This window comes from Sander lucioperca, chromosome 14, assembly GCF_008315115.2.
Source record: "Sander lucioperca isolate FBNREF2018 chromosome 14, SLUC_FBN_1.2, whole genome shotgun sequence".
NCBI lineage: Eukaryota > Metazoa > Chordata > Actinopteri > Perciformes > Percidae > Sander > Sander lucioperca.
Window position 1 is genome coordinate 34,541,354 of NC_050186.1, and position 26,539 is coordinate 34,567,892.

Consider the following 26,539-nt stretch of genomic DNA (forward strand, 5'->3'; position numbering starts at 1 on the left):
ACTGAGTCTGAAAAGCCACAGGCGAATGTGAGACACAATCACACCTGCAGCTGTAGAGAGTTTTAAAAATGCACAAATACAAACTATGGGTTGAAAAATGATGAGTAATGCAATCCCGCAAACTTCATACCTGCTCAGCACCAAACAGCAGACAGACATGGTATGATTATTAGAGGCTAGCTGGTGAACGTAGTGGAGCATTTAGCAACTAAAGAGACAGTTATTTTGAGTTGAGACCAAACCACCAGGCTGTGTTGTGGCAACTGTTAGGCTATATGTCAGTGTTATATTTACAGCTTGTTCTGCTGCCCCCAAGTGAACAAAAATTAATGAATACTTCTTCTATGCTTAAGTCCAGCTAGAACTAGACATTCTAGAAACACCACTGATATTACACAATCAGTTTTTTTTCAAATGAATTTACTCATTAAGTGAAGTACTACTCGACCTGTAAAAACAATAATTTATTGTCTTCTCTGGCTCTGGAGAGGCTTTTTCAAGTCTGAGAAAATAACCCTGTTGACCTTATCACTATTGAGTTGCGTTATGGAAAATATGTGATGCAGTGTTTTGGAGCTTGCCCCATACCAGAAGCTAAAAGTCAGGATATCTCAGCCTCTGCTGCTTTGACTTTGACCATTTATAAAGCAAAGTTCCCCAATGAATGGAAGTGCAACACCAAATTGGTGGATTACCTTTACGTGCATGCAGGTTTGACATCTGCTGGGCGTATGGATGGAGGTCAGTGTCTCCACCAAGGTCCCCACTTACTGCAAGAATTGCTGCTTACAACACAATGAACAGCACAGTCCTCTGGCAAGAAAGAGGTCCAGCTTCAAAGCACCAGAGATGTATAGTAACAAAGTAGAACTACTTCACTACTGTACTTAAGTACTAAAAGGCTGTATCTGTACTCTACTGGAGTATTATTTTTTTTCTCCTACTTCCACTTTTACTTCAGTACATATTTTCAATGAGTTTAATACTTTTAATCCAATACATTTTTTATGTGCTGCATCGTTGCTCGTTAGAATTATAAAAATGTTACAAATCATTCCAAACCCACATTATCATTGCCAGAGCGGTAGATGGCTCTGTCACCAGGTTTGATGAAGCTGGCTTATCATTAAGCGAATCAAGCGATCAAGCTGTCTTATAAGAAGACCGCGTGTGCTCCCGTTCTGCCTTTCGCTCTGCTGCCTGCCTGCATTGAGAACACTTGAGCTTTGTTAGTTTGTTTCGAGATGAAAGAACCAGAAACACCACCTTCACCACCTTCAACTTCGAGTGATCGTGGCGGTGAAGGTGAGGAAAGAGACCATCCCTGGCCCTATTTAGAGTCCATAGCCGCTTTCCGACCGGAGGGATTTTTGCAGTTCCTAGAACATAACGTTCCTAGAACCCTTTTTTTCTTGTGTTCCGACTGGACCAATTTGGGGATTATTAAGGCTGCAGTTCCTGTAACTTTTTCAGCTCCTACTTCAGGGCAGGGTCTTTTCCCTTTTCCACGTTGTGATGGCTGTGTTATAATAACAAAAAGTCTTGGCCAGTGAAAATGCAAATGGAAAAACCGGTTTTGGGGGAGAGTAGTTAGTAGAACTGTTTAGAAGTGAACTGTTCCTATAACTATGTTCCTGTAACTACTTGGAAAGAGGCTCATGTGAAAGACAATTCATGCAGAATGAAGTACCTTCTCTGACTCCCGAAAGATTGCGAAATAATGGCCTTCAAAAATTCACCATCGACTTTGAAGAAACATATCAAGGTAAGTTGCAAATATAATACACAAATGGCACACCAGCTTGAGCTATCAGTAAGCACTAGCTAACTAGCTACCCGCGGTTCATGACATGCTGCAGTGTTGTACATTCCTGTCCTTGTACTGCTGCTACAGCCAAAGGAATGTCCTTTAGGCTAAACATTTTAAATAATATAAACAATATGATATTCAAACTTCTGACTGCTTTCTTTAATAACTACATAACACAGTACTTGTACTTTTACTTTCAGTACTTGAGTACTACATTTTAAAATAAACTACGTGCAATACTTAAGTACAACAAATGTTGAATACTTTAGTACTTCCACTTAAGTGTGGTGCTTAAAGAGCACTTCAACTTCTACTCAAGTCACTTTTTTGATAGAGCACTTGTACTTTTACTCAAGTCTGGGTCTCTAGTACTTTATACAAACTCTGCAAAGCACACAAAACATTTTTTTGCACACAGAATGTTAACAAAAGAGCAAAGTCCACGCTGAAATGAAATTTCCCTAGAGTATACTTAGTATACCTCCGATATTCTAAACATATCATGCCACCTGGTGACCTGAGTTCACCTTGGACAAAACCAGGAATACTAAGAAATAAATCTGTATATTTTCTTTAATATAAGACATCGTTTTTACCATACCAGACAGTGAAGCAGCAGCTATGAAGTAAAAAAAAAAATCACTCCGCTGAGATATTTAAAACATGAAAAACCACCCTTTTATTTAAAGTACAGTATTGACAGATGTACTTTTACACACTTTACACAAAGATTTTTCGTTATTGACACAAAGTCGGAGAGAAAAAGGCAGAATTGAAGCAGGAAACCCAAACATTATATAAACAGTATCAAAAAAGTTGAAAATAGAAGCTCTGTGCATCACTGCTGCAGTCTCAGATCAGTGAGCCCTGAGAAGCCATCTGCATAGAGGTCAGAGGTCAACCAATAACAGTGTCTCTGCTCACTGAAGTAGTGAGTATTGCTTTAAGGTGAAATCTCTGAAATCTGAAAAGTGTTTTAACAAAAGTCACACTTGACGGTTTTGATAGTATTTCATCCACTCCACAATTTAAAATCAAAGTTTTTGTGCCCCTGCACTCACAACACCGCACAATGAGAAAGTGGTAACAGAATATTTTTGGAAGAATTACAGAAGGAGAAACCCACAACAGAAATCCCTCATTAAATAAAAAAAAACATACTCTACATAAAATTTTAAATTATGTCAACACATAGCATAAGGAGAAAATGAAGAGGTTTGAATATTTTCCAAAGCCACTGCATATAAGATATATTAATAATACATTACTGTACATTAGTGTTTTTCTAGTAAAAGTCCATTTGAAATCACGCGTCAAAATGATTTAACCTGAAATGAGATTTCGGACTAATTCACATAAAGTACTAAATCTCAGATCAAACGATAAAGTGACAGCTGTGTGTTTAGTGTCTTTTTCCTCAGTCGCTCCGTCTCTTCTTCCGTCTCATTGGACAACACAGAGCTCAGTGCTGGACGGATTGTGATTCTCTCCCGTCCCGTCTGCGTCTCTGTGAGTCCTGCTGTGCTCATCTGACACTCCATCCTGCTCGTAGGATTGGGGCTCCAGGCTCTGCCTCAGCTCCATGAGCAGCTCTTTACCATCACTCGATGGCAGGTTTCCCAGGTAGTACTGAGGGGCCAACTCCACCAGCCTACAGCAGACAGGTAAGGGGGAGAATGGATTACTGGATACTGGCCTTTTATAGACAAAAAAAATCCTCAGAGGAAAATACACTCATTGGCTTCCTAAAGCCAGCAGGTGATTAGCCTAGCTTAGCATAAAGAATGGAAGCAGGGGGAAAAAAACTAGCCTGGCTCTGTTCAAAGTTTAAAGGTGACGTGCTTTTTCTTATTTTCTGTCATATCTACAATGTCATAATGTCGCATTTTCATGTTAAACGTGGCCAAAACTTCAAATAATGAGGTAAACTCGGCTAAGTGTTACGCAACTCTAAGCCGGCCTTCTACGATTGGTCATCTGCTCCAAGTCGGCAGGACTGGAGTGTTTTTTACTACTCTACTGCGGTGGTGTTAACACTGTCTGCGATTTTTGACGGTAGAAAGTGCTGCTTCGTTCCATTACAATCTAACGTTAGCCTAGTGCTAAATATCAAGTAGCTGCATGTTAACGCAAGATAGCTGTAATCTTGGCGGTCACTGCTGGTCATTTCTCCCCAATTTCGGGGTTGAATTACTGCTGGGACATGTCCGGTTGTGTAGTATTTTGTTAAAGTGCTCATATTATGCTTTTTGGCTTTTTCCCTTTCCTTTATTGTGTTATATATCTTTTTTGTGTGTCATGTAATAGGTTTACAAAGTGAAAAAGCCCTAAGTCCATCTCCAACAGAAAACACTGTTCACAAACTGCTCCAAACAGCTCTATTGTAGTCCAGCCTTTACTTCAGAGACAAACGTGGTCACTTTGTAACACACGTTATAATGCTCGCCTAGCTGCTAGCGTGGCACGCCCTCATACTCTGCTTCTGACTGGCTAGTAGTCCTTACCTAGCTACTGCGCATGTGCGACTCCCAACAAAGATGGAACAGAAGTGAGATGCCTCACTCTGTAGCTAAAACGGAGCGCTCAACACACAGGGTGAAAAGAGGAGCTGCAGCAATACAACAAAAAGATGGTTCTTTTTGAAAATTAAAACATGTAAACCTATTCTGATATAACATCGAAATACAATTATGAAACTGAAAATGAGCATAATATGAGCACTTTAAGAAGCCTTTATTGGTGATTTTACATGGTACAAAGCCCTGCTATATAGCTACTCTGTTGCAGTAGCTCCAGTTTCAACTAGTGAAACAACAGCGGAGGTTACGGCGGAGCTCAGTTTCCAGGAACAACTCTGGCCAATCAGAGCAGACTGGGCTTTTTCGGAAGGGGGGTTTAAAGAGACAGGCAGACAGCAACAGAGCGTCTCATACAGGTGCAGCAGCCGTGGGCAGAATGATCAAAATAAAGTGTTTTTTGAACATTAAAGCATGTTCTAATACAAACACAAAATACAAGTATTATCCTGAAAATGCTATATAATAGTTGCTCTTTAAAAAAAATGCTCTTACCGACATCTCCTAAGTTTCAAGACCTTAGCCCTACTTAAACCAACCGTTGGCTTGACCCATCTATGATGAAAAGTATTTGTTGACAACCTATTTTTCACAGCGAGCTCTTCTTAAAAATATTGTTGTCCCCATTAGTCACTTATTGACACTAAAACATGGGAAGATTTGGGTCCAGGTTGAAAAATACCAAACTTCCCCTTTAACACTGGCTTAGTCACACATTGCTAGACCCATGGGCGTTGGAACCATTGTATGTGGGTGGGACAAGACCCACCCACTTTTTAAGACCAATGATATTGGACCCACTCACTTTGACTGTCACTAGTTCAGCGCATCTGTTCACTTTTCAGAGCGCCGTCAGTCAAATCCATTCCACTTGAGGAATGCCCTAATAAATTACACTCCATTCCGCATTTTAGCTAAAGCCTTAACTTCACTTGGCTCATTCACAGTTTATACAAATTAAACTCCATTCTGTGTTTTCACTACTCGCACCTGCTGCACTCCGGCGACACAGCAAGGTTAACAAAACATCTTATCATATCTGCTGCTCAGGTGGCTCTGGCTAGTGGTGTGCGATACTGCAAAATTTGGTATTGATCAGATACCAAGGAAATATAGGGCCAGTATCACCGATACCAATACGATACCAATACTTTTTAAATAATTAAGGTGGATTCATCATCAAATTGCTAAATCTGAATGAATTTTCATGACCTTTAAGTGTTTTTGTGATTTTCCCTTTGGATTATTAATAAGTTAAAACCCCGGACAGAATTTTCATGCGCTTGTATAAATGTGTTGTGTTACCACTGTATCTTACAGCCTTTTTACAAATTATTCAGCTTGCCGTTGTTTCATTTTTGACCTGAAAATATAGCCATACAGCGCTCCTCTTCCTCTCTGCCATTCTTCTGCTCCGTCTCTGTCCCGCTTGTGTGTGTGTGTGTGTGTGGTGCTGGCCGCTGCCGGGCCTGGCTGCTTGCTTGCTTGTTTGCACGGCGCCGCTGAGTGACGTGACGGTATAACATCAAATCACAAGAGGGGGGAGGAGGAGCAAAGTGTGCCTGCTCTGAGCTGTGACAGCATGTGTGACAGCAGCGGCACTTAGACAGACACAGACAGCCAGGTCGCCTCTTTGATGAAACCGCAGCAGTGCATACTGGAGAGAAACTGAAACTAAAGTATCGCTCACATTACACTGGTATTGATCAATATCAATACCAACGTTGGTATCGATATTATCAATATTTGGATCGATCCGCCCACCACTAGCTCTGGCTGATAGCTCACATAATGTTAGTAAACAAGCTGGGATTCAAGTGAATGTTCATCATTTGTTCGCCTGTTGCTATTAAAGGCATCATGTAGTCTTTGTTGCAGCATTGAATTACAGTTACACTTACACTATGTTGTTTTAAGGTTAACAGTTATCTGACGTTTTTGCTAGGCTAGCTAACTAGCTAACATTACAGTAGTAGTAGTAGGCTAGTAGTTGTTTATTCAGTCATCATTAAACAATAATTATAAACATCCCAGTATAAACTCAAACAGTAAATAGTGACGAAAATGATTAACGTTAGGCTGAAGCAAAAGCTTATATATGCCTATCCTATGTCCTTATCTATTAAATCTACTCACCCTCAAAGGAAAAGGAAATAAAAAAACAAGATATAAGTAAAGAAACAAGAATGTTAACCTCAATCAACCATTGTTAGCAGCTCTTTGAATCCTGGTCAAGGAGAGGAGCTAGTTGTTGTACCAGTGCTATGTGTTGATATTAAAGCCGATGCGCTACTGTATGGCTATCCTCACTGACTCGCAAGGGAGGACCCACCTACATTTTCTTTTGCTTCCGATGACCATGGCTAGACCTATCTCCACAGCGCTGTGTCAGCACTGGAGTACGGTCTGGCTGCATGAGTTAACATTCTGTGATTGGGGAAAAAAACGCTCTGGCTTGTTTGTATTTCTTTAAACCAATCACAATCGTCTTGGGCAGCGCTAAGTCCCAGATGCAACGACGGCACCCTTGCAAAATAGATAGAGCCTTGACTTAGTCCTGCTTCATCATAAACACACTGGACAAGATGGATGTTTTATAATCTTAACTGTTTGATCAAGAAAATCTCAAATAAAAAAAAAAAAGTTAATAGGATTTTCCACAAAACCAATTAACAGCAACTCGCACATTTATAATCTCATGGTTTGACTCACATCTGAGGGTGGACTTCGGAAGCGATGCGGATGCAGTTATCGCAGGAGATAGTGAATTCGTGGTACAGGACCCAGCTGGGGGGATTGGGACACGGCTGCCGACACAGGTAGGAAGAGAAGGGATGCAGGTGTGACACATGGCGATGAGTTAGCAGGAGGTAGTTACCTGAGCCATCCACATCATGAGCCACCTGAAGAGGATAACAACATTTATCATCAACAACAAAATAGGAAAATATGGGAGGATGTGTGAAGGACAGTAAAGTGAACGAAAGATGTGTTTTGGAAACGAGTAATGCATAATAAATGCAAGCAGTTCTGAATGGGGTTCAAGCCCACCGGCGCAAGTTGCCCTGGGCGCAAGTCACCCCTGGCGGACCTTGGGGCGATGCAAGACGTGATGTATTTTGCAGGTGCAGAGAAGAGTAGTTTGGATAAATAATTGTAGGATATTTCATGATTTTGCAAAAAAAGTGCCACCTAGCGCCTCCTCAAGATTTAATAACAGCGCCACCTAGTGGCCAATTGACAAGTTATACATAATAATAATGATAATAATAATAAACACTCTAGAAAGTAGGGTTAGACCAATACGCTGGTTTTCTAATATTAAGTTCCACATAAAAAAAGGACAAAAATTACATCCTCCATACAGACATGCTCAGTGCATTTGTTGTAGCAGTGCTCAGCATAAGTGAATACACCCATGCTAAAGTTGACTAAAAAGAGGAATAAAAAATCGTCTTTTGGAAATTGATCTTAATGCCTTAATTAAAAAAATGAGGAAAAATCGAACCTTTAAGGACACCAATTTTCTTTGTGAATGAATAATGTATCGTAAATAAATAAATGTTATTCCTTAAAATACAGGGGGCATAAGTGAGTACACCCCTATGTTAAATACCCATAGAGGCAGGCAGATTTTTTCATGGATCCAGGATACTATGCATCCTGATAAAGTTCCCTTGGCCTTTGGAATTAAAATAGCCCCACATCATCACATACCATTCACCATACCTAGAGACTGGCATGGTTATATTTCAGTTAGCCTAATAGCTGGTTTGATTTGGATTGAGAGATGATCTTATGGAAAGTACCCCATTTTGTGATGACGTGGGGCTATTTTACAGTTTTATACGATCGCTATGACAATTTTTTCAATTCTTTTAACAGCTTTTCTCAACTCTTAACGCACCAACAGACCTACAACACACAATTGGCAAAACAGTTCATTTCATTCTCAAAATCACACATTGTAAACTAAACTCCAACACCGATTTTCAAAATACAATAATACACTAACACAATGTACTATGTCTACCAAAACAATGCAATCATGTCTCAAAATCAAATAATTCTTCCAAAACACTAAGACATGTTCTCTTCCAACAACAACATTTAGTCAATCACTGCACAATGTCATACAAAACACTAACATCACATGGAATTACAGAAACTACACTATTTGATATGTGTCAGGTCTGCCCTTATACAATAATACAATAGTATATTGTATTGACCATGGGTTGTGTTTTGCACTGCAGTTTCTCTTGAAGCCTTTCTACATTTTTGTTGGGTTTAGTAAATGCATGCATTTTGTTTCTTTTGCTGCAGAAATTCAATACCGAAAATTAATGACCCATCTCAGAATAGCTTTATAGAATGTACGCTCTATAAAAAAAAGAAGACAGAGACAGAATTGTCCTTGTACTCATCTTCCTCTCCCTCATGCAGGCATTTTCCTCCTTTCTTTGTGTTCATCTATATTGTTCAAATAGGACCTCTTTTATGTACTACCATATGGTCATTGGTGGCGATTGAAAGACCCTCAACACCTGAGTGTGTTTCCCAGATATCAATCAGCTGTGATCAATCTATTTGCATAACTTCAATCAGCTGTTTCTCAGTAGCAATGGAACAAAACCCAGGGGATATATTTGTGTTTCAATTTACAATATGAACAGCTGTTCACTTTGACTTTAGCCTTTAAGTTAGGTTTAGAACATGTTGTTATCTGTTCTGACATACAGAGTGAAAGCATTTGTAAATTTGGCAGTTGAGCTTATATGTAAAAGAAGTTGAAGCATTTTAAATTTGTGTTAACTGTATGCATTTTGTGTCAAAGCAATAAGAAATGTGTTAATTGTATAGGCTACACAGATGGATGTTGTGCTAACTGTGTTAAGAGTTTAGGAAAGTTGTTACAAGTTTTGAAAAAATTGTCATAGCAATCGTAAAAAACTGTATTTCCAAAGGCCAAGGGAACTTTATCAGGATGCATAGTATCCTGGATCCATGAAATAACTGGCCTTTAAAAATAAAAATCTGCCTGCCTCTATGGGAATTTAACATAGGGGTGTACTTACTTATGCTTATACTTATACTTACGATACATTATTCATTCACAAATAAAACTGGTGTCCTTAAAGGTTGGATTTTTCCTCATTTTTTAATTAAGGCATTAAGATCACTTATACTGAACACTGTAGCTACAACTAATGTCTGTACAGTCAGTACATCAACCCACTGCAAAAATACTCCAGTGGTAACATTGCATGAGTAACATGAAGTTTGATTTTTCAAGTAAAACTTCCAGTGTGACATTTCCACTTTGACAGGATATATGAACTTGTTGTTTGTTTTTCTACAGTACAAAAGTTAAACTTGCTGTCACATGGCACCTTCAATAGTAGTGGGAGTGCATCAAGTTCAACAAAGTGCAACAAACAGAGTGCAATAAACCCTACAGGTCAAAGCAACTCTAAAGCAAACAGTAATACCACAGATAGACAGTGTAACAAGACTGAGTATCTACAGTCATGTGAACAAATTAGGACACCCATGCTAAAGTTGACTAAAAAGAGGAATAAAAAAATCATCTTTAGGAAATTGATCTTAATGCCTTAATTAAAAAAATGAGGACAAATTCAATCTTTAAGGACACCAATTTTCTTTGTGAATGAATAATGTATCGTAAATAAATAAATGTTCTTCCTTAAAATACAGGGGGCATAAGTAAGTACACCCCTATGTTAAATTCCCATAGAGGCAGGCAGATTTTTATTTTTAAAGGCCAGTTATTTCATGGATCCAGGATACTATGCATCCTGATAACGTTCCCTTGGCTTTGGACTTCAAATACCCCCACATCATCACATACCCTTCACCATACCTAGAGATTGGCATGGTTTTATTTCAGTTAGCCTAATAGCTGGTTTGATTTGCAATGAGAGATGATTTTATGGAAAGTACCCCATGCCAATCTCTAGGTATGATGAAGGGACCGGATTTTTCCTCATTTTTTAAATTAAGGCATTAAGATCAATTTCCTAAAGATGATTTTTTTATTCCTCTTTTTAGTCAACTTTAGCATGGGTGTCCTAATTTTCTCACATGACTGTAGAGCCATGCTATCAGCTCTGTGAATATTTTGCTGATTTGTATCCAGCTCTGTGTCATGGCAGCGTGTGCAGGGTGTTTAGATGAACGGCTTCTCTCCATGGCGCCAGTGCACAGAGCTCCCCGCGGAGCAGAGCAGCGGAGGTCTGCCAAGGTCCATCGGATGTCCGCTGCTTCGCTCCTGAGTGCACTGGCGATGGGAGGAAGGCCAAACACCGCTCATCTCAACACACTGCCCACACAAAGAGGACACAGAGCTGGATTAAAATGAGCTAAATTCTAAACTCAGCATGCTAAAATGCCCACAAAGGCAATGCTAACATAACTGATGTTAAACAGGTACAATGTTTTCCATGTTCACCTAATTAGTTGAACATCTTAGCACGCTAACATTTGCCAATTAGGAGTAAACACAAAGTACAGCTGAGGCAGATGGGATTGTGTTATAAGTTCTAGCAGGTATTTGGTCATAAATCAAAGTATTGGACAACTTCAAATTGTGGTGCTAAATGAAAAGTTAAGGGATCACCATAGTTATGTTATGGTATAAATATAAAAGCATAAAGATAAGGGAGACAACTGATTACATTTCTATCACTCAGTTTTAAGAAAACATGGTGTTTACTTTGAGGAAGAAGCCTGAGATGAGAGCCCGCTTGATATTCGTGCAGTTGTCTTGGCATCCAAAAGCAGGAGGAGAAACAGGAAGCTCTATTCGCTGCATCACCTCCAGCAGCTCAGCCCTGATCACCACAGCCAATCGTAAGGCGGCGTGACTGAGGAAGTTTGTCGTGCACCACGCCTCATCCTGATTATCTGCAATTACCACACACAGACCAATACATTATTCATGGCTATATATTTTATGTTAATAAGACCTCAACAGGGATTAGAATGGCATTACTGCAGGGTTCCCACTGTGGTCTTTATGCTAAATTTTACATTACGTTCCATATCCAAATCCAAAACACTGTATTCTTTCCTGTGCTAATGCTAAAACACATTTCACAGTCGTGTTAGTGAACCATTTGTAAGAGCATCCGACATAATCTGTTCAGTGATGATGTAACAAATGTCCTGCCTTTGCCTGTCTGAAAGACACCTGTTTAAATTCAGTTCGCTCTTAGATTCCATGATCATTGGGAACCCTGTACCTAACGAAGAGTAAATGTAATGAAGGCTGAACTGTACGTACGCTCTATGAAGGTGTTATAAATATTAATGAGAGTCATGTGGTCTCCCTCTGCGTGCATTAAAGGTCGCCAGTGAGTGACAGCAGCCTCCTCTCTGCTGGGTTCTGCTGTCACAAAGCAGGAGGGAGCTGACAGAAGACAAAGATCAGATCAAATGTTCATTTTAAAAGAGTACATAACAAATACCAACAAATACATATGAAAATGTGCTGTAAGCATGCAATCAACATCTATTAATAAATGTTGTTACGCATTATTTACACAGCCTGTCATGATGCCCCATGACATTGTGTCACGGGCCATCATTTCTCATGTTCTCACGCGAATGTGAGTTGACTGTGTAATTTTTTACCAAACTAAGTAAAATTATTCACTTTGTTTTAGTTACCTGTGAGCATGGCAGCTATAGTGAGCAGCTCGTCAACACAGTCGTACTCGCAGGCAGCGATCAAGGCTTTAGCCAGCGGTGGCTCCAGTGGCAGCTCCGACATTATGATGCCCACCTCTGACAGGTTACCATCATCATCCAGCGCTGCCAGGTAGTCCAGGTCTTCCAGGGCCTGCATTAGAGCCTCGGGCGCTGGGAATGAGGGAGAGATGGAAGAAAAATAAATATCGAGGAGAAAGGGAGGGAGGAAGAAGCCATGCATCGATGGTCTTAGACTTGGAAGTACTGTACTGATACAACACTAATGCAAGGATCTTAGCTGCTACCTGCTGTAGTACACATAAGTGATTATGGTCTTAAGAAGCAACAAGGACGACAAACAGTAGAGACACTACTCTTAATGTGAATGAACTACAGCAGACAGCTGAGCCTTCAGAACCTGTCAAAAAAGGGGAAGGGTCTGTCGGTAACAATCATGGAAAAGGAGAACGGTGAAAGTTTACTTTTTTATCAAGCAGCAAAGAAGTTGTAGCATCAACATCGCAACGTCCTGCGATGTCACTATCGCGCATGCGCATATCGCGATGTAGACGATGAAACAAAATATCGTGCAGCCCTACTACTAAGTATTTGGGGTGGCAGGATAGTGTATGTGGGATTGAGTCAAAGTAAACTACTAGTTTATACTAGTGTATGTGTTCATGGTAATGAAGGAACATGTAAGCCAGTGCAACTGTGTGGCTCATTGATGTGTGTTTAATAGTTTTTTGGACAACAATTGAGCTCTATTGCACAGAGGAATAAGATATATCAGGCTTTGATACACACACAGTACTTATTAGTAGGATCCATTCTTTGCTCATTAGGGTCTGCACATGGGATTTGTTAACAATAAGAAAATATAGAATATCACCAGACTTCTCAGACGTCCTCTACATGTACAATAAGTATAAAGCAACTCTCAAAGCATAATTCAGGAAATATGGTTGTACACTTCTTCCCTAAACCTGTATCCCAAGCCTTTTAAAAATGTTACCATATTTACCACCAATCCAAGGACACTGCTCCCAAAGTCATGTCAACCAGGCGAGCCTCATGTGGACACAGTTCTGTTGTCATTACTTAGAATTCCTCATGGGGGAAACAGAAACTATGCACTATAGCTTTAAGTCATCTGTCTAACTTAAGACAACATCCCCAGTTTAAGTCAGCATTTCCTCACCCAAGCTGATAACCGGAAGGAAGGTTTTTCTTGCAGACACCTGAAAATAATCCTCCACAGCCTCGCCAAATCTGCTCCAACTTGAGGTTTTCACAACTGAAGCTACAACTGCAATCTCTTGACCTACAGAACATCCCAGTACTCTGCGTACAGAGGTGAATGCAACTAGTTTGTAACTCTCACTTTGGTCAACTGGCATTATACTGTAGGTCTTCACAGGCCCAACATTCTGGACTAGCGAAACAGAACTGTGGAAAACCTACCTGAACTGTGTGCATACATTAAAAAGAAACTGAACAGCAGGCTGAAAAGCAGTGTTTCGCTCTGGTTAAAAGTTTCAAGTCTGTTACACCTGTAACCACACCCTACAGCGATGTCACAGTGTCCTGGAGTACACCTTCACGTCACTTCAGCAAGGTGAAAAGGTAAATTCATTTGAGGTCAGCAAAAATCAGATTTTTAGATGGTGTTACATTACTTTTTCATTTTCAAAACAAAGAGACTCAATCCGACCAATTACAAGTGGGCCTGATGATAATGAGATCTGGTCCAAAACGTGGATACCCTGAACAGATGCAACACATGACCAGAGCTGATAGTGGATCCAGTCTGATCCACTTGAGTATCAGACATATCTAGGGCATGTCCACTGCAGGAGCTTTCCCAGGTGACCCAAAACCTTTTGAGAAACTCAAAAACTACACCTGTGTTTCACCCCAAATAAACTAGTACTACAGTTCCAGGCGTAAAACAAGTCCCTGCTGCAAGGGTCGTGCTTTCCGGTAAGGAACGGCGCAGAGTTTGCAGGGCTGAATGTCGCTGATTGGTCAAACCTAGACTCTGCAACCCACTTCATTTACGAAACTACATTTATTGTAGTTAACATTTATTTATTAATGTTAAGAACAAAGTTATGTTGTCTGCTTACCAACTCATTAAAAGAAAGAGAGAGGTGAAGAGAATGTCTCCTTTTCAACCTATGCATTTGTGCTCTTTCATTCATTCTTTACATCCATTCCAACATGTAAACACACAGAACAGGATGAGTCCTTAAAACATACATGAATGTATTATTATTCAAAGTTCATAGTTCATCAATGTACCTGGTCTGTCCAGGAACTTGCACTGTCCCATATCTGCAATATCAAGCCTCTTGAGCAACAGCACCAAGTGGCTGAGGTTTTCCTCCACCACCCCTGGACAATGAGCCTCCTCCATCCCGTCCTCATATAGAGACTGGGGGTAAAGACGGAGACACAGCCCTAAAGACCAACAAGGACACATGCAGTAAACAGTCATGATACAGTATACAGCACAGTGCTCCTGGACATACAGTATGTAGTGGAAACTACCACAGAGGCTGTTTTAAGTACTTTGCCAGGTATTTTATTTCTGTCTGTCTGTCCGTGTCTGTCTGACATGTCTTTCTGTCTGACATGTCTGTCTGTCTGTCTGTCTGTCTGTCTGTGGACAGATTTTGTCACTGCGATAGCATCACCGTGCACGATGCAGTCTCGAAACTTTTCAGGTGTGTAGTTGAGATCAAAATGAAGGCTGAGTTGAAGGAGGATGTGGTACGAGCAAGGCCGCCCGAAGTAGGGGGATTAGAAGGTGGTGAAGGGGCCATTGCCCCCCTACTTAACACCCCTGACCCGATTTGGCTTTGCGGCTGGTGTCATCCTATCGCAAGATGGTCTCTAGTTTGATCCTAGCACTAACATTCCCCAAAGTCAGACTTCAAATCCTACACATAGGGGATTTAATTGGAATCTTATGGTTTAGGAAATATCTGCATTGAACTACATCAGCTGGTAATCAGAACAGCAGCAATGACCTTTGACCTACCTGGAAGGTGGCTGTTCACCCTTTGAGTTCTCATGTCGGCCTGGTGTTTGCTGATCGTTCTCACGACCTGCGAGTTGGCTCGTATTTGTGGATTGTAAACCTGTGGCAGAATATGGGATAAAAAATGTCAGAAATGGAATTGTCAAGTTTTGTACATGATAGCCTGAACATGCTGATTTTGTTTTCACTTAAATCAAAAAACTCTTTGTTCTCTGCAATAAAGTAGGCCTACATAACTTTTTTTTTTTGCATTCAGCTGATTTAGCTTCTACTTACAGCACCTTACACTGAGCTCAACATTAAAACAATCTGATTTAAAAACAATACAAGAAACATAGGAGACAGAGATAAACGGGATTATGTTGTTTTAACAATCTGGAATTTGATCATGCCATTTTTTTCATGTAGGAAAAAAAAAACTCACAGTTTTGAGTTGAAGGCCTGTGTCTATGACATAGCGAATAGCTGGCAGGGAGAAGGAAGCCTCTCCGAGGGTATCGGAGAGGATAACTTTCCTTTTGACCCCCGGACCTGCCGCTCCCAACACTGAGCCACCCACGCCTTCGGAGCTGTCATTCTCCCTTACTGTCGAAGCTTCTTGGTTGGATTCGTAGACCCGCTGGGTCAGCCCACCCAGGCCAGCATGGAGAGGGAGGATCCGGAGAGGACCAAGCTGAGGACTCAGAGCTACACACTCCTTCTCCAGCAGGGCCATACACTCGTCTGTTTCCTACACAGAACAGGGAAGAGAGAGAATGGAGTTTCTACTATTTACAACATTTGATGCAAGGCAACTCTGAGAAGTGTTTCTCTGTGCTTTTGTTTGTCGTTTGTCGTGTTTGTATGTGTGCATGCGAGTGAGTGAGTGAGTGTGTGTGTGTGTGTGTGTGTGTGTGTGTGTGTGTGTGTGTGTGCTTCACTGAGGATTAATTAAGAGGATTTTGAGTTACAAATCTAGCCTCAGCTAACACAGGCACACACACGATAGACTCGGTCTTAAATGGAAACCAGGACTGATGGTGAAGGTGTGGTAATGTTGTTGACATAAAGGGAGTTTAATGTGCTTGAGAGCGTTTGATGTACTATAGGTCAATATGTACATATATCTTTGCACATGGATGGAAAACACGTGACTGTGGCTATGAGTTCATTTGGATACAGTGTGTATTTGTGTGTGTGTGTGTGTGTGTGTGTGTGTGTGTGTGTGTTTTCCTTTTGCTAAAAATACAAAAAGACTTCAGTAGGAACTTGATATGCTTTCTACCGTTAAACAGCAAAATCTATTGCTATTGCCGGACTCCTGTTTTTCAATCAGTGTTGTTTAGTTTTACTTTTAAATCAGTCCTGCACTACTAATTTATTTCTTTTGCACTTTAGCACATAGAAATGTTGAGCTCTTCATTACTGAACAACTAAAAGTAAGACAGAAACCACAATTATACAGCCTCAAAAATGAAACCATGGATATCTGCCGCATCATTTGCCTGATTAAAATGGCACTTAGGTTATATTAATAGTTCCAAATAAGGTAAACTCTGCCAACAGGGCCAATAAGTTAGCCTTTTTAAAGATCCCCTCCACTCAACAATGTGTTTTTCTCATTTCCCCTAAAATGTCTGACCTTGACTATACTGACTTGTATACGTTCAAAGTTTGTCACTAGAGAGGTGTTTTCACATTGCTCTACTGAAGGGAGCTTTCTGTGCACTTCCCTAAAATCTGAGCTTGAAATGTACCCCGGGGATTTTGTCCCCTGATCATGTACATTGGAAATGCATAAGGACGAGTGTTTTCAAGGCTAATTTGAACAGGAAGAATGATTTCAGCAAGCAAAAAACAGTTTCAATGTACATATGGGACTGTTGCATGTTGTTTTAAGAAAGACCTAAAAAAAATTGTGAACCTGTCCTAAGAGACATGGAAACTGTGTTCAAACGTTGCTCCCCATTCATTTCCGTGAAAGTTTCTCACCTGGCAGTCTTAATATCATGTGAGCTGCAGTTCTGACTGTGGTCGCTACAATGAGCTTATGGCCCAGCTCAAAGTGTTTTTAACCTTAGTAATACACGCGTCTAGGGTTGAAACTAATAATTATTTTCATTATCGATTAATCCATAAAATGTTCCAAGAAGACCTCTTAATTTGTTTTACTCTGTCGGATTAACAGTCTACACCAAAAATTTTACAATGATATAAACTGCAGCCTATCCTCACTTTAGAGAAGCTGTAACCGGAGAATGTTGGGCATTGTTGCTTAAAAAATAAGTAATCAATAATAGTAATAAGTAATCAATTATCAAAGTAGATGCATATTAATTTTCTGTTGACCAATCGGTTAATCAACTTATCACTTCAGCCCTGCATGTTGTTTTGTTATTAACAGACCTCTGGATTAATAAAACACACTTGCTGTTACCACCTGCAACCACGTGTGACCAAATCAACATGGACCATAATCTTAAGGATTAAGTCTGCAGAGCTTTCGCCATAGCCTACGTAAATGGCCTGAAGTTTATACTTGTGCAGTGGTGTGTGCGTCGATCTCTTTAAGAGAATAGCAGGGCCGGCATGTGTGTGTGTGTGTGTGTGTGTGTGTGTGTGTGTGTGTGTGTGTGTGTGTGTGTGTGGTGTGGGGGGGGGGTGGTCAAGCGAGTGAGAGAGTTACAGTGATTAGCTTCGGAGCGAGTAGCGACTAGAGTTATAGTGGCAGAAACAAAGTGTCTCCCCTGTGCTTATTGATCATGGTGGGAAATCTGTAGCAGGAAAAGTTAACCCTCTCCTTGATTTCATGTTGTTTATGGAGAAGGAGAACCCGGAAATGAGTAGGGGGAAATGCAACGCTACCAAGCCACAACTGAGCGATGTGCGTCGCCGCGGCGTCGACTTAACGCAGAAGCATAAATTGGCCTATATACTGTTCATTTTAAATGATGAAAAAATATTCATACTTATTAGACATGGTCAGAAACGGCATCTCATAGATGTTGATATTTTTGCTTTAGCACACAGATATTCATTCAAACTGTGAAATTTGGTACTTTGTAGATTTTAAAGTATAAGTCTTGTACCTGTGCACTGGCCAAAAACACCAGTACATCTCCTTCCTCTCCCCTTCTGTGCAGATCCAGCACCATGTGACAGGCAGCGGCTGCCGGTTCCTTCCCAGACGGAAGCTCCCGGTACAGTGTCTCCACCCTGTTCAACTCAACAGCCTTTCTGTCCTCCTCTACCTCCGTCCCCTCGTCCTGGTCTCTGGAAGGGGGGTCAGTGAGCACACTGTCCAGGGAGAGGTGAGGAACTGATGGTCCCAGGAAGGCCGAGAGGCGGGGTGCCAGCGTCGGGTGAGTGAGGAGAACCACCCGGAAATTATCTGGCCTCTGCCGGCAGACGTCACACAGCAGGCCCAGCAGCACGTCAGTGGGCACGGTACGCTCCTGGATCTCGTCCAACACCACAACGCCATACTGATGCAGCAGAGGGTCTGACATCATTTCCTCTAGCAGCAGAGTGTCACTGACAAATCTGGGGTGAGGGAAAGAAAAAAGAGATGAGTAAAGAGCCAGTATCTATCAAACATATAGAGATTTTAAAGCATTTCGACGGCAGGTTGGCCCAGTGGGTCAAAGCTCACAAAACCACAATGGCCAGGAGATGTGTCGAAGCGTCCTTTGACACATACTGTAACTAAGAGATGAAGTGACATGCTATAATCATTCTGGAGCACAGGAAAGGACACATGGATCCATTTTCAGTGAATACACTGCTATAACACTTTTACTGCCACAGCAAACTGCAGGTAACAGAAAACAAAGAGTCAAGGAGTGGCTGAAAGCAAAAGAAAGACCATGTAAAATTATAATACAAAACTAGTGAAATCAAATGAAGCCATCTACATTGCCTCTGGGGAGGAGACCATTACACATGATACAGTTCAGCATTGTGCTCAGCAATACGTGATATCTTGCTGAAAGATGTGTTGCACTTGTACTCAAGCCATCTCTGGCACTCACTTACAGTATGTTATGTACAGAAAATCCCCAGGATGCACTACAGTTTACCAGACCTCCTTCCAGGAAGTTAGAGGTAGAAAACTATCCTTGGTGTGTGGCCTGTTTATGGTGGAGTTTTTGATGTAGTTTAATTTCAAGGGGCTTACTGAACAGAATTATGTAAAGGAATATCTCAAAAAAGTCTAATGATTTTGTAATCACCTTTTTAAAAGCATGCTCAGAAATACACGTATTTGCTTTCTTTCTGCATGTTAGATTGAGATCACTCTCAATTATTGTTGATATTGTACTCAGTAATTGTTATTTTTGTATTTTATCTATTCATCTTTTTAAATGTTTCAAGTTGATGTTATTTTCTATTAATTAAATTCCTTTTACTAGGCCGAGGGCGATGTAGGCCATAGCCCCACCCTTCCGAATGGCGTTCGCCCGTCACTTAGGACTGACTGACCCATGTTCAACTCCACTTCAGCCTTCAAAGTACTTGAATGCATTGCTTAGGTCCATAAAGAGAAATGTGCATTATTTCATTATTCAATCATTATTTCCCGAAGGCACTAATACGGAAAGAAATATTTTGACACGACTGTGATCTTACCCTCTTAAACGTGCACTATGAGTTCCTGCATGGTCACTTCTGTTGACGTTCCACAATGAAGTAAATTCAAAACAAAATAGAGCAAGCTCGCCCCTCCCCCCATGATTCCGTAACTGTCATGATTAACTGACTAACTGTCACTAACCCCCACCCCCTCCCCCAACCATCTTGTCGGTGATTGGCTGGAGCAGTTTGTTGTATTTTGGTGCACAGCCTGTGCCTCTAGTGTTTGTTTGACGTTTGCAACCCCTGTGAAGTCTCCTGAGACCGGGCTTTTTCACAGTGTATTCAGGGGACAGGCAGCTAGTGGATCAAGGAGAGATGCCTACGATTTGAGACAAAAATTAAATCGCGCTGAAACCATGCAGGAACTCATAGTGCACCTTTAAGGGTGAAAAAAATTGAGTTAAAAACGAGTTATTACATTACTGGTATTAAATAAACAACTCTCTTCAACATTAAAATGTCTGGATAGCTTTGTTCTGAAAAAATTGATTTCCATTTTGTTGCTAGTGGCTGTAACAGCGCAACTGAAAATGAGAGTCGTGACCCAATACTGGGGAAAATAATAAGATGACATTACCGGCGGGGGAGGGTGTATAGCTACACGGCAACGCTTCTCTTCTCTGCTTCTCTTCATAGTCGTCAGATTCATCTACCAACCCTTATAGAGCTGGCTCAGGTTTGCCTTGGACCAGCTCTTAGTTATGCTGTTATAGTTTTAGACTGCCTGGGGACTTCCTTTGACACACTGAGCTCCTCTCTCCTCTCTCTTTCCATCTATGTGCATTCATGTTCCAGAAATGCTTGTTACTAACTTAGCTCTGGGGAGCTTATTCCCCAGAGTCCTTATGTTTTCTTGCCCTGCAGTTTTCCTTGGATTATGGTGGCACTTAAATCATGGTTGCAGCTGTAGCAATAGTCCTGCTCAGCGCCCTGCTACACCCTGCTACACCCTGCAGTGCCCTGCTAAACCCTGTAACGGGGAATAACTGTAATTGGTGGGTCTTTGTAAATAATAGTGTGGTCTAGACCTACTCTTTACTATGTAAAGTGTCTTGAGATGATTTGATACTATATATAAAATTGTATTGAAACATTTTTAATTATCCAATGTGCATTATCCAGCATCCTCACCTCAGTAGGGTGTCGGGTGTACAGCTGTCATCATGAGACACCCTGTAGCCCACCTCCAGACCCAGGCTGAGGTCCATCTCATCAGCTACGTGAAGGGCCAGACTTGACGCTGTCACCGAATAAGGCTGGGAACAACACACCAGGCCCTGAGAAAACTCATAGGACAAAGCATACTCCACACACCACTGTGGCACCTGCAGGGAGAAGAGGAGGAAGGAAAAAAAGAAAGACAGAGGTCAACAAGACGAGGAAGTAGTAACATAATACTGGGGTTTTACTTTCAGTTTTCAGAATCACACACTTTAACAGTAAGTTTGGTTTGTGGAACCGTGTCGAATGTCGAATTGTGTTGAATTTAAAGGTACAATATATTATATATTTACCGTAATAAATCCAAAAATGACCCCAATGCGTCATCAGATATTAAGGAAACATGCTAAATTGAAATACTATCTTTTCTGACAACAATGCTAATGCCAGTGTTTCTACTTTTGAAATTTCCGTTCTGTGACGGAATTTCTGTTTGTGTTTTGGCCTGTGTGTTGTTATCAACTGCCCAGTTTGACAGCCAGTCCGGGTTGCCAGATATACCTGTAAAAACGTAAACCCAGAGCGCTACAGCTGTAACGTTAGGACAGCCATGAAAGCAGCAAACAAAGGAACAGGATAAACGGAGATTGATTCTACCCGACCTAAAAAGAAAAAAGGCATGTTTCTAACAGTTGCGTGACCAGAGACGTAACAAACCACGGGTAAATATTGGAGATGTATTTGAAACATGGAGACACTTCAGAGCCCAAAAGTACACCGAGATGGCTAATTACCCCCTGAACAGGTAAGCATTAGCTTTAGGCTAATTTAACACGGCTACAAGGGACGGGCATTTTATGTAATTTCAACATTCGTGTACTCACATTGAATTATATAGCTAGAGTACCCGAGTTGGTTACTCGAAAAACAATTGAGACACAGCCAGTAAAGTGATCCCGACTGGTCCTGGCTAACATCGCCATGCTAACCCTGCTAACTGCTAATGTTACCGGAGGAGCAGGCAAGCGGGCTACGGCTGTTTACAACGTGTAGCCTGTTCAGCGGCTGTAGCCGACAACAGTGAGTTATTTGAAGCCAAGAGAGGGGGCTGTAAATAGGGAGGAGAGGACCGTGAGTTTGCAGTGTGTTTAGCGATTGTTGCTGTATTTCTAAGCCAATAAAGTACATTCAGTCGGGTGGAGAGGACAGCTAGGTAGTGCTATTTTTAGCAGTTCCTACCGTAATTCTAAGCCGAGGAAGTGTGTCTGTCCGTCGGGTGCAGAGGACAGTGAGGTTGTTGTGTTTTTAGCGGTTCCTACCGTAAACTATCAACCAACGTATGGCAATAAATTAACTTTGCTTACTAGACTGGATCCACAACCATAAGCCATTTGTTCCATGCTATCCACTTGGCTTACAGTACTGTAGGTGTGCACACGTTCCAGTAATAAATGAACAGGCAACTGAAGTGCCATCCATGGATGACTGGACAGGAGAAATAAACACGGCCCTACAACAGACCTTGCATAAATATTTAATCAAAGCCTTAGATTAGATCTATTGATTAGGACATTAAAATACACAGGCTGAATTCTCAAACAAACACCAAACAAACAAACCCAGGAAGACGTTGACTTTGTGGAAGCGAATTGGAATACAAATTAAGAATAAAGAACTGAGAATAAAGAAGACACATTGTGCTAAATAGTCATCTGTGATAGTAATCTGTGTGGGAATGTAATCTCCATTGCTTTCATATTTTTTGCCTAAAATATTACATTTGAATCACATTTTGAGCAAGATACCAGTTGTAGAGTTTAATAAATCTTTGAGTGACAGTAAAGGTAGCAGAAATTATTGACATTACACACAGCCAACAGTAAGAAGTGCAAAGGTCAAAGTGAAAGTGCCCTAACGACAGCTGTAATACGTATAAGCGTCGCCTAAATGCTAAAAATGCAGCAGGTAAAAAAGACAAAGTAGAAAGTGTTTCTTTTCTTGAAAGACACGTGACATTAGCACTAACTGTGAAGATAGGCGCCAGAAAGGGGAGACTGGCGTGATTCTGGACGAAATGAGTGTTCAGGTTAAAGCACAACAGTGTAACTCTACTGGAGTGGTTTAAAGCTGTCATTCATTAGCCTGAGGGGAGTGGAGCTGACGAGCAGGTGTAATGATAACAACCAGGCCATCACGCGGAAAGCCCTGAGTCACCTGACACACAATAACACATCTACACATAAAGGAAGTAGCAGTATAATGCTCAAAGCATCAGCATGGTCTTTAATTAAAACCCTTGGAAATATCAGCAAAAAAAATATATGAAATATACTGTTGTATACTACTATACTATATAAAATGTATTTACAGTTATAAAAACGTACTCATCTGATATGTTGGCCAGTATTTTTAAATAACAGCAACATATGACCAGTATAGTTCTGGACACTGGAATCTCATCACTCGTGTTGGCTACTGTCACATTCTCATTTTCTTCTTTACAGTAATAGGTTTGGTTATAATATAATAAAATCATTCTTTCTGTGAGGACCATGGGGTCCTGTTTCTTTCTCCCCTAATTTCTCTTCAGCTCTCTACTCTCTGCTATCAAGTAAATGCCCATTATAACTGTATTTCAACAACTGTGATTATGTCAGGTTTCTGGGAACATCTTCCTGCTTCCACTATTGGTTTCTGCCATCTGCACCGATTTAATTAAACCTTAACATATAAAACATGTGACCATTTTAAAAAATCTGATGCATTTTTAGAGATGAACAGTATATAAAATAGTTCAAAGTATCTCCAGAAAATGACCTTTACTCTTTCCATTTTCTACTTTTACATAAATAAAGGATTTGAATACTTCTTCCAGCACCTTTGGCTATACAACTAGCGTTAGCCTACTGTGTATTATTAGCATGGTCATAATGTTTTGGTGTCCTAGAGAATAATGTATTGTGTTGTAACTTTGCCCTGCTGTTTTGTGTAGGACTTTCTCTATTTGCGATGTGAGGGTGCGCCTCATTCAGTTCAAGATTATGCATCGCTTCTATTGGACGCCCTCCACATTGTTTAGACTTGGTTTGAAAGACACACTAAATAGTTGGAAATGTATGACAGAGGATGGCCAATTACTTCATGTCTTATGGTCCTGTGATAAGGTCCAGGAATTTTGGACCGGGATACATGATAACCTATGTCAGATTGGAGGGAACCAGGTTCCATTCAGCCCAAGATTATTTGTTCTGGGAGATGGGTCAATCGGATCCTAAGGAATAGATAAGCACATAAGAAGCTGGGTCCAGACTAGTTTAATGATAGCCAGACAGATTATTAAGAGGATGGAGGAATGAAGGGGTGCCGTCAATCCAGGAGTGGGCTTGTGAGATGGCTAAAGTGGCGGCGTTTGAAAAAATGTCATATAAACGGTCTGCCAGATTGGATGTCTATACTAGAAAATGGGGAAAGTACCTGATCTTTCTGGAGGGCTCCTAAGAAGCTTTGTGCTGGGGAGAGACGTGTATGATGGGCTTATTGTGTTGTCCTTTATACATGTTTATTTGGTTTATTGTCTATTTTGTTATTATTTTGTTGTATGGTCTTAAATATTGCAGTTACCATGTCATCTTTTCTTGATTTCTTTTTTGGGTGGGTGGTGATGACGAAGGAGGGGGGATGTGTTCATGTTGCGAATTGTATGTTTAGTATGTTGTTTAAAAAATTGTTAATCACATTAAAGGAATTTCTCCATTTGCATCGTATTTCTTTATATATGTTGTCAAATCGCTGAATGGGATTCTCAATGAATGTGCTTGTCGGAATTATTTGCAAAATGGAAAATACTGTGTTATGTGTTGTCAATGTAGTGAAGAGAGTGATTATATTCCTTTGCTTGAGCAGTGCATTAAGCTCAAATCATGTCTGCAGAACTATAGATAAATAATATAAATTAAATAAATATTAAATACTTGAAATATATACTGTCGAGCTGGTATGGTATGGAAATGGGTCCAATCTTTACTTTGGTGACTGCTGGGCTAAAGAATCGCTCATAATCTGTGTTCACGTTCACTTCTCCCGTTGGAATCAATACACTCAGGACGTGCCGCTAGTCTCCTAAAGAGGCGTGGCCGTGGCGGAGCCCATGTGACGCAGATACAGGAAGCTACTCTGAGTTGAGGCGTCTCGGTTCTAAATCGTCTTTGACTGTACACTTTATGGAGGCAGCGCACAGATGCGGAGAATCCCATGATCAGGAAACGCTGACCAATCAGAGCAGACTGGGCTTTTTCAGGAGGGGGGCTTAAAGGGACAGGCGCTCCAACAGAGCGTCTCAGACAGAGGGTGAATACAGGTGTAGCAGCCGTGGGCATTATGAGAAAAATTGTGTTTTTTGAACCATAAAGCATGTGAACATGTTCTAATAGAAACACAAAATACAAGCATAAACCTGAAAACGGTAGGTCTACTTTAAGAATATAAAAGGTTTATGTTTAGAGTTTGACCTGAATAAATCTAGGTGATTACATACACTACATGTTATTTTCCCTGTGGCCCTGTTGGTTTCTAGTTACCTGGGTGCTTTTTCCAGCACCACTAGGTGCACTAAGCAGCAGCATGTTGTGGCTCTCCAGGTGCTCCAGTAGACTCTGCTTAAGACTCCATATAGGAAACTTCTGCCTTTCTTCCAGTAGGGCGTAGTAGCGAGAAGAAAAGGGCAAACCATCGTAAGGGTTCACTTCTAGGTCTCCCAGCCCTTCCTCCTCCCCATCTGCTCTCCCTCCATCGCCTTCATCGTCTAAATCCCCAGATAGGAATGAAGACATGGACAGGGAGTCCAGGGCAGCCGAGGGCCGCATCTGGGACCCAGGGAAGAGGGAGGTGGCAGAGGGCTTTGCCGGTGGTGATGACATCATCAGCAGGGGGGCGGGTGAGGGGCTGGTTCACAGAGAGGCCTGAGATTACCTGCAAAAACAATAATGATTGATGGTCACACTAAGCAATGGAAGGAGTCAGAGGAGGGGACGTAAGAGGGGGATGTAAGACCTGCAGTATATCACAGTAACGCCTTGTTTTGTCTTCCTGTTGACCGTGCACTTGTTGAACACCCTTTTTCCGATGTTTTTGACACTTTTTCTGAAGTTTTTGTCCCCTTTATGGATTCAATATTTTAACCCTACCACCAGTATATACACCAGTACTTATTACCCCTAAGTTTACACCTATTTTTTGAATCCATGGACATTAAAGGTCAGTGTAAGGCTTATCAGTTCAATTTATAAGCACAAACGGACATTTGGAAAAACAGAAAAATGGGTTCAAATATCCAATTTTTAATTTTTTTCCACCTTGACAAATTAAAAAATTGGATCTTTAAACTGTTTTTCCAATTTTCTGTTTTTATTCAGAGGATCAGAAATTTAGAAAATTATAAAATCGCGTCTGGGCTCCAATTATTCAATACTGCAATGGTATTCTCTCCCTCTACTTTGTGGAATATGCAGGTCATTAACTACATATGGACCAAAAAAAAAAAAAAAAAAATGATAGACTTTGGGGTCAGAGGTGCTTGCAACTGATGGTTTCGAGTGTGTGTGTGTGTGTGTGTGTGTGTGT

The 26,539-nt window shown here is 40.9% G+C and overlaps 1 protein-coding gene across 1 annotated transcript in view; it reads right to left on the bottom strand.

Annotated features, from left to right (window-relative positions):
• Positions 1 to 2,460: 2,460 nt before the first annotated feature.
• dqx1 (DEAQ box RNA-dependent ATPase 1) overlaps positions 2,461 to 26,539 on the bottom strand; it is a 29,070-nt gene continuing 4,991 nt past the window's right edge. The window contains exons 2-12 of the mRNA XM_031287270.2: positions 25,498 to 25,888; positions 20,891 to 21,084; positions 18,214 to 18,667; positions 15,570 to 15,875; positions 15,146 to 15,245; positions 14,404 to 14,562; positions 12,079 to 12,270; positions 11,693 to 11,818; positions 11,123 to 11,313; positions 7,099 to 7,289; positions 2,461 to 3,461 (exon numbers count right to left, since the gene is read on the bottom strand). Of these exons, the coding sequence (XP_031143130.1) occupies positions 3,254 to 3,461; positions 7,099 to 7,289; positions 11,123 to 11,313; positions 11,693 to 11,818; positions 12,079 to 12,270; positions 14,404 to 14,562; positions 15,146 to 15,245; positions 15,570 to 15,875; positions 18,214 to 18,667; positions 20,891 to 21,084; positions 25,498 to 25,839 (2,463 nt within the window). The 5' untranslated portion in view covers positions 25,840 to 25,888 and the 3' untranslated portion in view covers positions 2,461 to 3,253. The remainder of the gene's footprint in view (positions 3,462 to 7,098; positions 7,290 to 11,122; positions 11,314 to 11,692; positions 11,819 to 12,078; positions 12,271 to 14,403; positions 14,563 to 15,145; positions 15,246 to 15,569; positions 15,876 to 18,213; positions 18,668 to 20,890; positions 21,085 to 25,497; positions 25,889 to 26,539) is intronic.